Below are 14,026 nucleotides of genomic sequence, written 5' to 3'. Positions count from 1 at the left end.
GCACAGAAGGTGCGTGCCTGGCGCCCCTCCAGCTTTGCGCCCTAGGCACGTGCCTTCTCTGCCTACCCCTAGTTCTGGCCCTGGTTTCATGTAAGTAAATAAAATCACTTGGGGGTGCCTAACATTTGAAACCCCCAAGTAAATACAGCCTTTCCTTCTCCTTTAAATAGACCTATTACAGACAACAGTGGCCAGTTAAGAATTCGACCTACAGATAAACACTTACCCTGCCTTAAAAAAAGAGACCAGTACTTACCATCTGGAAGCCTGGAAGGAAGCAGCAGTCCTCGCCTTCCAAGTTCAGCCAAAGCCAGGCATCCCCCGTGCCAAGCGTTATAGGCCTCCTGAAAACTGAGCATGTAAACTGAATAAGCCCCTCTTTGCTTGTATTGCTTGTATTTTGTACATGATCCAAAATAAGATATAATTCATCCTTATTGGACGCAGAACCAGCCTTTTGGGTTTATTTAATGTTTACATGATTTTCTAGTAGACTTAAGGTATGAAGATCCAAATTAAGTAAAGATCCCTTATCTGGAAAGCCTCAGGTCCCGAGCATTCTGGATAACAGGTCCCATACCTCTATAAGACAATGGGAGGTGATAACTAATGAAAAGATGTGCCAGGCCAAAACAGCTGCTGTTTATTTACCTAATATAATAATATAATACAATCGCATTCTTTGATGGTGATATATATATATATATATATATAAATATATATATATATATATATATAGCTTGTATTTTTGATTCTGCATAAATCATTAACTCCTTGTATTCATTATTATCACAATTTTAGAGCCACCAGACATAAAAATATAAAACTTTTAGCTTTTAAACGCAACAAATAATAATGTTTAAAATAATGTAACCAGGTTTACCTGAAACAGTCGAGAACAGACCCAACCACATCATCTGCCAGCTCCTTAGGAAGTCGCCCAGTCAGTCTTCCAATCCTGGAGACAAAAATGGTAGAAATATATACAAATAAATCAAGTATTGTGAATTCTCTTTAAGCTCACAGGGGCAGATTTACTAAGCTCGAGTGAATGGTTCGAATGTCAAAAAGTTTGAATTTCAAAGTAAATTTTTGGGTACTTCGACCATAGAGTAGGCTATATTCGACCATTTGACTTCGATTCGAATGATTCGAAGTAAAAATCGTTTGACTATTTGACCATTCGATAATCGAAGTACTGTCTCTTTAAAAAAAACTTCGACTTCAAAAGTTTTTTTATGGTCGAATAGAAATCCTTAGATCGATCGCTAAAAATCGGTTGAAATTTAATTCGATAGTCGAATTTCGAAGTTTTTTGTACTTCGAAATTCAACCCTTGATAAATCTGCCCCACAATGTCTGATCCTTCAAAATCTTCAACCTAATTATTTTAAGGCCTCACTATGCTAGGTCAGTTTAAATATAAAACAGTGGAGAGTCTAACAGATATAAAGGGTAATTTAGGACCAGCCTTTGGGGTGCTATCAGTGCCAAACTGGCCCACTAAGACACTTGGAGAAATCTATCTTGGCCCACAGGTAGTCACTGCCCACCCAGATATGTGAGGGGAGCAGACTGTCAGTAGCCAAATATATGCAGTACCAAATGAAGGCCTCAGCAGCTGGGGGGCACTTAAAGGGCACCTGTTGGCAAAAAAAAAAAATTCCAACCAAAGGTGTGGGTTAATAGAGCCTGCACTTCAGTTGCAAGGGTCCTAGTGCTAGCGGGGGACAATTAAAAAAAAAAAAGCTACTGTTACCGCCAGACGGACCCGCACCTTTGTTTGAGGATTATATTTTTGGCCAACAGGTGCCCTTTAAGGTGACAGATTCCAATCAGTCCAAGATAGTCCAGTCTTATACTAAGGGTTCTACTGGTGCAGCCAAGCTTGGTTCCATGGAGTGGAGCACCATAATTACTCTGACTATGGGTTGGCAATATATCACAGTAAGCCTCTCTGTAATGACGTCAGCAATGTCCTGGTGAATTCTTTGCCTAATAGAATACATAAAATACCAACTATTATGCATACAATGCTTGAGAAATGACCATTTGTGGCCATCAAGCCTCCATTCAGTTTCATGGATCTACCAGTCATTAGCGGGCCTTGGCTGAAAGATGCTGGGAATTGTAACTAGCCCTGAAGTACAAGCTGTTATTATGTGACAAAGGAAGATTGATGTCAGGTAAAACAGACGAGGCCTCTCTTTGCTAAAGGGATGACAGTTCTGGCTACTTTAAAGCCCGATGGTTCAACAAAGTTTACTTTAACAATGTTTGCTGTTCTCACTGTGAAAGACCTTTAACGGTTGGCACAAGAAAATATAATATTGGACTTTTCGCCACTGTTTGCTATATACACCACAAAGCAGGTTAACTTACCCTTTCGCAGCAGACCAACGGACAAAAGTGTCTTTGTCTTTCAAGCCAACCAGCAATTGCTCTGTTAAAACATAATATTGAGGGGCCTTTATGATTGTATTACATGAGAGAAAAATAAGCAGAGCAGACAAATGAAATCCATTTGTTAAGTTTCCAAAATAATCACATAAATAATGTCACATATCACATATGGGTTTGAATCAAGGCAGATGAAGCAAGACCATCATGAAATTCTAATAACGGGGGTGATTGCTGGTGTAATTTTTATCACATCAATGTAGAATACTTTTGGAATGCGTCACTCCTTATTCCTACTGTGACCTCTAACCCGGAGAACCCAGAAACTGACATAATGAGTCATAATGAAACATCTGCTAGCCTATTCCTGAAATAACTTCTGCTCAAAAACGAAACAATCCTGATGTCATCCACTGTATAATGCAAAGGGTAAATATTTACCAGTAACATACATCACTATATTGTAATGCTAAAGTCTTTGTTAAACAGGTACTATTTCAGCAAAGTAAGGCCCATTATATATTCTATTTCTCTTACTACGTCAACTGCAGCCAACGCAGTGTCAGTGCAGTAACAATGGAGGCCAGAACAGCATCTAAAAGAAATAACGGGCACAGCCTATATAGTTACATAGTGGATAATCTGAAAAAAGACACTTACATCAAGATCAACATGAATAACCTCTTCGTAATACAGAGGAAGGTAAAAAAAACAACTGAAGCCTCAAAAAAGTCCATCCTGACTATAAAAGGCCAATCAAGCCAGTCCCTGGACCAACTTTGTAATAAGGGTTAATTTTAGGGATGCACCGAATCCACTATTTGGGATTCGGCCGAATCCTTGGTGAAAGATTCGGCCGAATACTGAACCGAATCCGAATTTGCATATGTAAATTAGGGGCAGGAAAGGAAAAAGTGGAAAAAAAATCTTCTTTTGTGACAAAGTCACGTGATTTCCCTACCCGCCCCTAATTTATATATGCGGATTCGGTTCGGCCAGGCACATGGATTCGGTCGAATCCGAATCCTGCTCAAAAAGGCCGAATCCTGGATTCGGTGCATCCCTAGTTAATTTCAGTAACCTTGTATTTTCACCCTTTCTAAAAAGGCATGTTGTACAGAACAAAATGGGAAGGGTAGCAAGGTGTGAACAAAGTTCCTAAAAGAGCAAAATTCTAATACAGTGGAACCTCAATTTTACATCCCCTGCCTCATTTTACTTTGTTGTTTTGTGGTCCCACCTATATATATTATGCATAATACATTTCCCTGATTTTACATTTTCCTGGATTTTACAACATTTATTTCTGGTCCCCTGAAAAATGTAAAATGGGGGTTCTACTGCATCCGTGGCGGCAGGTGCTATTATAAGGGAGGAGTGGGAGCTACCATTCTGTTAGCTAAGGAATAGTTCTATTATGATTAGCCGGAGTTGCCAAAGAACTGACTACTTACGGAATCTAGGGGTGTTCTTCTTTTATATACAGTATACCCCTAAAGGAAAGACCTATCTGCATGAATTTCCAAAAGTCTGGGGCCACGATATACTTTTTCTCCTGTAATTACACTGTGCCCTCTGCCTGTGCAGCATGGCACTCAAGGGTGTAGAAAGTGGGTGCAAGCTGTTGATCATCTAAACATATGCACCGACATTCCTTCACACTGGTATTTGTTGTGTAGTGCACCCGTTACCGTGTCAATGGAACGTTGGAAGGTAAGATATGGCTCCATGTCTTATGTGACATATTTGATAGGGCTTCAGTCCTCAATTAGTTCTGTATGATAAAAACTCTGCAGAGGTAATGTCCCTTGTCTGCACTTCTTTCTTATTGTACCTTTCTAGTGACAGGCATGGCATTTGCCACAAATATTTGGATGTAAAATGCTGAAAAACATGTTTTATACCAGCTTGGCCCTGATATTCTGCAAGAACTGAACCCTCCGGCACGCTTCCAAATCTGCATTCTGACTGGGATTAGGTTTTGACTTTTATACCTTACAGGCCAAAATCTTTCAAACACATGCCATTAAGGGAATTGCAAGTCACGTAGCCAATTTAAGGGGCCTGTAGGCCAAAAAGAAAGGGATCAAGATAATGGAGATGCCCTTACATAGGGCCATGTAGGAAGCCTATTAGCTAATGTATGACACCCAAACAGTCCCTTTCTAATTACTATCATACAGGGGTCCCTTGTGAAATTATTGTAAAGTTTTCTCAAAAATCTTGCCTGTCTCCAAAATTATATAATACTAGTATCCCAGTACTATCTCATTTGCTGAAAAACATCCAAGCCTTCTTCCACAGATGCAGTTCTAAAAACCAATGGTCCTGATACGGAAACCCATTTTAACAACTTTATCTTTCAAAGCAATAGCAAACGCTTAAATTTAATATTCTGAACGCACCAACGACTTTGTGAATCTCCTCCGGAATATCACAGGCCTCTTCTTCAGGAGATACGATTGGGTTGGACCTCTGGGTGTTGGCCGAAGACTGCAGCAGGTTGGCCGCCAAACATCTTGAACCCTGCTGATATCTGTGGCAGTTACAAGAGTAAATTAAATCAAATTAATATACTGGTACTAAACCTACATTCTGTACTGCACTCACACATATGAATAAACACAAATATACAGAGAAGGAATGTTCGGGGCACACAATAAACTATATGCTCATACTGTACTGTCTAAGGGAAACAATATGGCAGCTCCTACCCATTTGAATAAATTTTGTAGACTCATAATAAACTATATCCTCATTCGGCAATGTCTAACGAAAGCATAAGGCAGCTCTTATCCATCTTTATTGATATTAATGTAGAGAAGATGAATATTCGAAGGGGTACTTCACTACTATAATTAAAGAGACCCCAATTAACGGGCAGGGCAATTTTTATGTGAAGGTATTCTCAAGTATTATGCTGCTCCAGCTGCAAGCTAGAAACCATGTAAATGGCAATACAGTCTGTGTGCCATAACCTTTAGGCAACAAGACAAAGAAATATCATTTCCTCCAGTTTCTCAAAGTGTAGGTCGTACAAGGAAACTGTTCCTGTAAAGTTTATTTGTCTCTTTACATTAATTCTTGCTCTAGTCTTTGGGCACTGGTACAGCAGCTGGCATGTATATATCTGTGACAGGTAAGCTCCACTTGGGAGAGAGAATGATGGAACGTATTTAACATACTGTGTAATAAACACAGACAAAATAATTTATAGCTTTCGTTCCTGTAACAACTTTTACAACCTATCAGTATGAAACAGCATGGAAACCGCCATAATGGCTGTTACTAACCTCCAATTAGCCACTTTGGTTTTGAGGAATGTAAGGCCGAGGCGCTGGACGAGTTTAATGGCAAGCTTGCGCAGGACAGTCTGGTTGCTGTCGGACAAGTTACAGCTGTTAAGACTGGTGAGGACGACGGAAGCTGTGTGACACAAAGAAGAAAAATAAATGGTTTTACAGACAAAAAAAACAATATTTGCTGTTATTTTTGTTATTTCTAGAAGACCAACTTAACTCACAAGCAAATCATGTGGATGACAGGAGGCCCAATATGCTTATGATTTACATCTCACCAGCAATTAATATTATGTTGGTGTTTGTTTGTGAGAATGTGCATGTCTCTCCATGGGATAGCTCCAGAAAAGCTACCGAAACTAAATTGTTTATTAACTTTGGTGAAAATGGTGAAATGATCCCATGAAGCCGCTAAGCACACAAAGATAGGCTTCTTACCATATGGTAAACAGTCCTCTCTCTTCCCATGCTTAAAGAGATGAGCCTGAAACAGAGAAAAATTCATTAGGACCCAATATTACAATACAATTTATACATATATTTTAGAGGGTATAGTTGGCTGTGCATTCTGGGAGTTTAAAAAAAAGCCTACTATGGATGGGTAGCATATAGGGCCTAGTCTAGGGGGCAGTGAGAGCAGGATATAGACCGCCAGGTCCAAGAGGCAAAAGCAAAACCAAAAAAGGAACATTCTGTAATAGGAACTTTTTACTATGAAAAAGTACAGGAAGGTCTGAAATGCATGAGGCCTGTGCAGTATGTATAATGGTGTACTACATAAACTTTGTCTATTTTTATGGAAAACTAGCTATGACTAACGGGAATTGTGGTAGATAAATATTTAGAGAGGGGCTAACAGGCCTCCTTACCTTAGTGATTGTTCCAGTTTTGGCAACCCTTGGACTGGAGTTTATGCAAGGAGACCAGATAATATTATTTTCCTTACTTTAGCATTTACTTTTAATCTTTTGAGGCAGATATACACAGCACTTCTTCTAGTTTATATGTTCAGGGACAGTTAATCCCTTTCTAGGCACAAGTCACACCAGGCATAAACCTGAGGTCTGCCACCTCACTGTGGCTGAAATTTAATGCCCAGAATCCTCCACAAGCCAACAATCTATTTGACACGCCCAGTGGCACAGAAACATGGCACCAAAGCCTGCTGTCGCCACGGGCCATGAAACTATGTTGTAAGCCGATGACTCATCTCTATAAAAGATAATGTTTACCATTAGGGCAACCATAGCTGCTCCCATTACCTGCATACCAGGCATGGCTGGTGAGGGTTATTGCACAGAGCAAGCATTTCAGGTACCAGAAGACTGACCTCGTTTCTGCCCAAAACTTTAATTAAAGGAGCTCTGGGTAAAGTCCCTTCAGATTAATCCACAGTTGTTAAATAAAATGTCTATGAATGGTCACTGATGTCTGCATTAGATTTAGGATTTAGGCACACAAGACATTCTAAGCAATGAGACAACAAGCTTGGGTACAAGCAAATGTCTACATCGTTGGTCCCCAACAGGCCCGGACTGGCAATCTGTGGGTTCTGGCAAATGCCAGAGGGGCTGCTATAAGGTCCCATAGAAAATCAGAATTTAGTGGGCTGGTGGGAGCTGTTTGGGCCTCTATGTAGGCTGATTGGGCTTCTGTGTACCTGAAATGCCAGGGCCTATTTTAATTCTCAGTCCGGACCTGGTCCCCAACCAGTGGCTCGTTAGCAACAAGTCATTCACCATGCCCTTGGATGTTGCTCAAAGTGGCCTCAAATCAGGTGCTTATTTTTGAATTGTTAAGGGAAAACAAGGTGCTCCAGAATTAATTATAAAGTAACTCACCAAACTGTAAAAGTGGTCCAGGTGCACCAGCCCCAGATCCCCAGCTTTAGGGATCGGTACAGCAGAAGATAAGGAAGCAGAGCTGACCGGCACTCAAACGGATCCACAAGACCATAGATATTCAGTTAAAAAATAAATTTATTAGTAGAAAAGTTAAAACTACTCCACCCTATGGAGATGCAGCTATATTTTTAACTTTTCTACTAATAAATTAATTTTTTTAACTAAATATCTATGGTCTTGTGGATCTGTTTGAGTGCCGGTCAGCTCTGCTTCCTTATCTTCTGCTTATTTTTGAATCCCCTGGTCTACATGTGGTAATGTACTTAGAAGGGCAAAGTTTGCACTCTGAGCAACAAAAGTTACTGCCTAACTGGTTGCTATGGGTTACTAGACCTCTAGCAAACTTTGCACTGTAGCTAGGTCTCCATAACCAGAATGTAGATTATACTGAAGCGCTGTACATTTCACCAAGGTGCTGAATGATCTGAGCACTTCAACATTGTCTAAGCACTCTACTGTAAATCTTTTTAAAGTCGTCAATTCCAGAGCACATCTCATTGGCACACTGAGAAGATTCTGTGAGCGTGGCACAGCACAAAGAGCATCAGCTACTGTAATATCAGCTTACATTCCTCCTTTATTATGTAACATACAGTTATTCATAGAGACACTTAAAGTGATACTGACACTAAACATTTTCTTTTCGAAATATTAATCTACATTAAAAGTTAGCTATATCATGTTGATAATTTTTCACTAGTAGTTCTGCTTTAGCAAGTAATTGTTATTTGAAGTTCGTAAACCTGACTGTTTTGCCAACCTGTCCCTTGTCAGCCTGTCTAAGTTTCTAATGCTAACCAACTACTGCTGCACAAATATGGAAGCCCCTCATAGCGGAACATGGGGGTAAGAAAGGTCATATAAAAGCATCAAGCAAATACTTTTATGGCTAAATGATAAATAGCATTCAAAGATAATGTTATGATATATATACGTATAAAAAAATATTTTCTGGTGTCAGTATCTCTTTAAGATGACAACACTTCCCTAAAAAACATGGCTGACTTACTAAGAATGATGGGAGCTGTAGTTTTCAAAGGCAGTTGGGAGCAGTTACTTAACCAAAATTGAAAGACAAAGATCACCTTAAAGGGGAACTATTTTGAAAATGAAAATATAATAAGTTCCAACATACTGAAATACTTTCTAAATACAATCAATTAAAAATTCTGTACTGTTTCTGAAATAATCAAGTTCATTTTCACTATCCTGCTCTCAGCATCTGTTTCTCCCCATTCTCTCTTCATACAGGAGTTGGGTTTCAGATCATCATTGACAGTTAGATCCAATATATCTTATAGGGGGGACTCCTTTTGCCTAGAAGATGTATTGGCGATTACTCTATTAAAATCAACAGCAACATGTCTCTCTCTACATGCAGAATTTGTGCAAAAGGCAGTTATTTTGTTTGCACTGGAATCAGTTATTTCAATGAGCTCCAATACATCTGCTAGGAAAGAAAGCCCCTCCATATAACATATATTGGATCTGACTGACAATGACAATCTGACACCCAACTGCTGCAAGATGACAGAATGAAAAGAAAAGTTGCTGAGAGAGGAATAGTGAACATAAACTCGATTATTTCAGAAACTATACAGACCATTTGCAACCAACTATAGGGTTAGCGGACCCAACTGCTATACAACTGTTGGACATTAATGTGCCCCACAAGGCTGCAGCGTATGCTCCCAATATAGTTATACCAATCCACTTAATCCTTTTATTGCTGAAGATGGATGATGAAGTCATTGCCCACTTGGGTGAGAGATGGCAAAGGATATAGTTGTTTCCCACAGGTACTTTGGACCCTACAAGGCAGTTCTTAAAAGGTTTGGTGCCAGAAAGACTGCTACCCATCAGCATAACAAGGCCCCAAGAACATCAGCTTTAGCTAAAGGATTTTCCATACAATAGATCAGGACTAGTGGTTTTGTTCAGCAAGGACAGACTCATAAAGCCCACAAATGGTTTCTATACTCCCTATGGTTTCAGTGAGAGGAAACAACTAAAGTTCAATAACAAGAGAAGAAAAATACATCTTATTTCCATATCAATGCAGGGCAATCACACAGACTGTGGCTGAATGTGGGCAACTTGGCTGTGGGAGATGAAGTTATCATATACTGACAACTGTGCAGGTATATAAGGGATATTATTGTTATATTTATACTGTACAGTAAATTACCATATAAAGGCACAAGGCTGCAGGCTGGGTTATACAGGGAACTAGAAGTATCACTCATGTATTATAAGGTATAATGTACCCCCTACTGTAAATTATAAGGATATGAGACGTCACTGAGGGGTTCTGTGACCATATAAAGGCACAAGGCTGCAGGCTGAGTTATACAGGGAACTCTGAGTATCACTCATGTATTATAAGGAATAATGTACCCCCTACTGTAAATTATAAGGATATGAGACGTCACTGAGGGGTTCTGTGACCATATAAAGGCACAAGGCTGCAAGCTGAGTTATACAGGGAACTCGAAGTATCACTCAGATATAAAACATACTCCCTACTGTAAATTATAAGGATATTAGAAGAAACTGAGGAGTTCTGTGACCATATAAAGACACAAGGCTGCAGGCTGAGTTATACAGGGAATGCTGAGTAGCATTCATTTAATATGAGGGATAATGTACCCCCTACTGTAAATTATAAGGATTTTATAAATCAGAGGTTCTGTGATCATATAAAGACACATAGCAGCAGGATTACTCTTCCTAGTATCACTCGTGTATTAGTGGAAGGAATATGGTGGAGAACATTGTAGGAAGAGTAAAGCCTACAAACAAGCACCCAGCACAGTAGAAAAGGAACCAAACATCATTATGCAGTTTCACTAATTAGCACAGTGTTAGGTACAGTCATAATAATCTGCAAAACTGGCCACGCCTCATACAAAGTAACACTTGGGCTTGGTTTTCTGGGAATAAAGGGCCAGTCTCGCCCTCAGAACTGAATCCCCAAGCTAGATAACTTGACACCTCCCCGTTGTTTTGGTAGAGTAGAAAACATCATACAGAATTGTACAACCAGATTCCTTTAAGGATTATGAAATTCCCAGTGCTACTGCTTTTCATGGTGACCTACAATTCCTTCAGTGGGAAATACATTAAGGGTGTAATTTAAATGTGGAACACTTACATAATACCTACTGCAGTGTGCTGGGAGTAGCCACCACTCGCTGCCATTCTATACTGTATTGTTATTTAGCCAAGGAGAAGCTTTGTCAAGACCCATTCCAACCATTGGCCCCCAGTAAACCACAACTATATAATAAAATAATTATATACAGGTATGGGATCCATTATCCAGAAACTCATCCAGAATGCGCTGAATTATGGAAAGGCCATCTCCCATAGACTCCATTATAATCCTTTTTCTCTGTAATAATGAATCGGTAGCTTGTGCTTGATCCCAAGCAAGATATAATTCATCCTTAACGGAAACAAAACCAACTTATTGGGTTTATTTAATGTTTACATGATTTTCTAGTAGACTTAATATAGGAAGATCCAAATTACAGCAAGATCCGTTATCCGGATAACCCTATTATTAACATCTATAAGGTTGCCAGATGAGCAGATTTTTACCAAATTTGGCCACCAACACAGTGTTACATTCACTGAAATAAAGGCATAATCTTAAAACTTAATTTCAAGCAGTACCACAATCATATTTATACTGCACTGCTTATACTGCAGGGGATTTCTGGGAAATGAGGCTCCAGAAATACTCCATGGAACTCATTCCCTGCCTTAATATACACACACTGCCTTTAAAAGCTGTATGAGAAAGAAGTGAGCCCATGGGCCACAAAGATCTGGCTTTGTTTATTCTGCTGCGATAAAATAGAGAGGGATTCAGGCGATACTTTGCTACAACCATTGGTTTTGCTGCCTCAGGGCCTTGCAGAGCTGGATAGAGCACCGGCACCTGTTTAGAGTTCCCTGGGGCAGATTATTACAGAGATGCCAAAGCTCACAGTGTGGGAAGAGATCAAGTTAACTTGGTTATATAGATTAATAAGAGATACATGCAAACGCATAGGGAAACTTATGCTGTCTTTATACACAACACGCAGTCACCATTGCTACTTTCTTTTTTTTTTCTCTGCAAAAAAAGCAGTATGAATGTGACAATCATATTTTATACACATGCCCAAAATATTCAGGGAACAATTAAAGGGATACAGTCATGGGAATTTTTTTTCAAAACTCATCTGCTCCAGCAGAATTCTGCACTGAAATCCATTTCCGAAAAGAGCAAACAGGTGTTTTTATATTGAAGTTTGAAATCTGACATGAGGTTAGACACATTGTCAGTTTCCCAGCTACCCCAGTCATGTGACTTGTGCTCTGATAAACTTCAGTCACTCTTTACTGCTGTATCAACCCCCTCCCACCCCAGCCAGCAGCCTAACAACAGAACAATGGGAAGGTAACCAGATAGCAGCTCCCTAACACAAGATAACAGCTGCCTGGTAGATCTAAGAGCAGCACTCAATAGTAAAAACCAGGTCCTACTGAGACTCATTCAGTTACATTGAGGGTCGGGGCACTAGGGCAGATTCGGGGAGATTAGTTGCCAGGTGACAAATCTCTTATTTGCTGCAACTAATCTCCCCAATCTGCCTTCCACCGGCTAAAATGAAAATCGCCTGGGGGCAGTCACTCGGAGTTACATTGAGGGTCGGGGCACACGGGCAGATTCGGGGAGATTAGTCGCCAGTCAACAAATCTCCTCTTCTTCGCTGCAAATAATCTCCCCGATCTGCTTTCCGCTGGCTAAAATGAAAATCGCCTTGGGGCAGGCATTCGGAGCACTTCGTTTTCCGAAGTCGCCCGAAGTTTCCTCGTGAGACAATTACGGGTGACTTCGGAAAACGAAGCGCTCCGAGTGCCTGCCCCCAGGCGATTTTCTTAGGCAGTGGAAGGCAGATCGGGGAGATTAGATGCCACCAAGAAGAGGAAATTTGTCACCTGGCGACTAATCTCCCGTGTGCCCAGACCCTTAGTAGGAGACAACAGCGTGCCAGAAAGCAGTTCCATCCTAAAGTGCTGGCTCTTTCTGAAAGCACATGACCAGGCAAAATGACCCGAGATGGCTGCCTACACACCAATATTACAACTGAAAAAAATACACTTGCTGGTTCAGGAATGAAATTTTATATGGTAGAGTGAATTATTTGCAGTGTAAACAGTGTCATTTAGAAATAAAAACTACATCATAAAAATCTTGACAGAATCCCTTTAAAATAAAAATACAGAAGAGATTTCAAATAGTGGTTCATTGTTTCAGATGAAAATGTTTGGCTGGTGGCAGCGCTTTGTTGTAGATGACAGAATGTCTGTTTAACTGGCTGAAACAACAGTGCGGGGCTATGGGTCTCACAGGCATAACAACCTGTCACAGGACACCTGCTGCAAGGCAGGTGTAGCAAAGGGAAGGTATAAATGTCAGTACAAGCCTTGGCAGGCCTTTCTGTATCGGAATTGAGCCGGCCATTGACTCAAAGGAGCAGAACCGGTGCTCCCACATTAGTGGACCTGTCTCCTGTGAGAACATGACATATTGGAAGGTGCAATGATTGCACAAGGCCTGAGGGCTTATCGTAACAAAGAGAGGAACGGCCGTGCTGTAACAACTACCCCTTCATTAATAGCCTAAAGGAAAATGTTCCCAATAGCCAGCACCCTACACCATATTGATGTGATAGGGACAAGGGCAAGGACAGACTTCATGTATTAAGATTCATTTTATATTTATAATTATTCTTATTATCAATACATTATTATTACTCCAAAGCTAGGTCCCTTCCTCTATTGTATAAGTATAACTATTGGCACTCCCAGCAGCCTTCACCTACCACTGAGCACTGGGAGTTGTACTTCAAGAATGGCCAGGGACAAACACTGATATTAAAGGGGATGTTCAACTTTGAGTTAACTTTTAGTATGCTGTGTAGAGAGTAATATTCTAAGACATTTTTATTATTTGTGGTTTCTTAGTTCGCTTTTTATTCCGCTGTTCTCCGTGTTTGCAATTTCAGCAATCTGGTTGGCAGGGTATTATCCTAGCAACCATGCATTGGTTGGAATAAGAGACTTGAATATGAACATGAGCAGGCCTGAATAGAAAGATGGGTAATAAAAAGTAATAACAATACATTTGTAGCCTCACAGTGCATTTGCATTGTAGATGGGGTCAGTGACCCCAGTAAAGTAAATAATGACCAATTGAAAAGTTGCTAAGAATTGGCCATTCTGTAACATATTAAAAGTTAACCTGAAGGTGAACCACTATCACGTCTTGCCCTACTGTTGCCTCCCTCTTACCCAACTGTTCCCATATTTAACTACCATCACCATCTTACCATGCTATGTCTGCTATCACCCTGCTCCATTTACTAT

At 40.2% G+C, this 14,026-nt stretch overlaps 1 protein-coding gene across 2 annotated transcripts in view; it reads right to left on the bottom strand.

Moving 5' to 3' along the window:
* LOC108702845 (tubulin-specific chaperone D-like) overlaps positions 1–14,026 on the bottom strand; it is a 124,302-nt gene that overhangs the window by 92,286 nt on the left and 17,990 nt on the right. For both annotated transcript variants that reach the window (XM_041578731.1, XM_041578730.1), the window contains exons 9-14: positions 6,138–6,183; positions 5,694–5,826; positions 4,806–4,936; positions 2,383–2,443; positions 884–958; positions 257–351 (exon numbers count right to left, since the gene is read on the bottom strand). In XM_041578731.1, the coding sequence (XP_041434665.1) occupies positions 257–351; positions 884–958; positions 2,383–2,443; positions 4,806–4,936; positions 5,694–5,826; positions 6,138–6,183 (541 nt within the window). The remainder of the gene's footprint in view (positions 1–256; positions 352–883; positions 959–2,382; positions 2,444–4,805; positions 4,937–5,693; positions 5,827–6,137; positions 6,184–14,026) is intronic.

The sequence above is a fragment of the Xenopus laevis genome, chromosome 9_10S (assembly GCF_017654675.1).
Source record: "Xenopus laevis strain J_2021 chromosome 9_10S, Xenopus_laevis_v10.1, whole genome shotgun sequence".
In the NCBI taxonomy this organism is placed as follows: Eukaryota; Metazoa; Chordata; class Amphibia; order Anura; family Pipidae; genus Xenopus; species Xenopus laevis.
The sequence above is the reverse complement of the archived record's forward strand: the minus strand, read 5'-3'. Positions and strand labels throughout refer to the sequence as shown.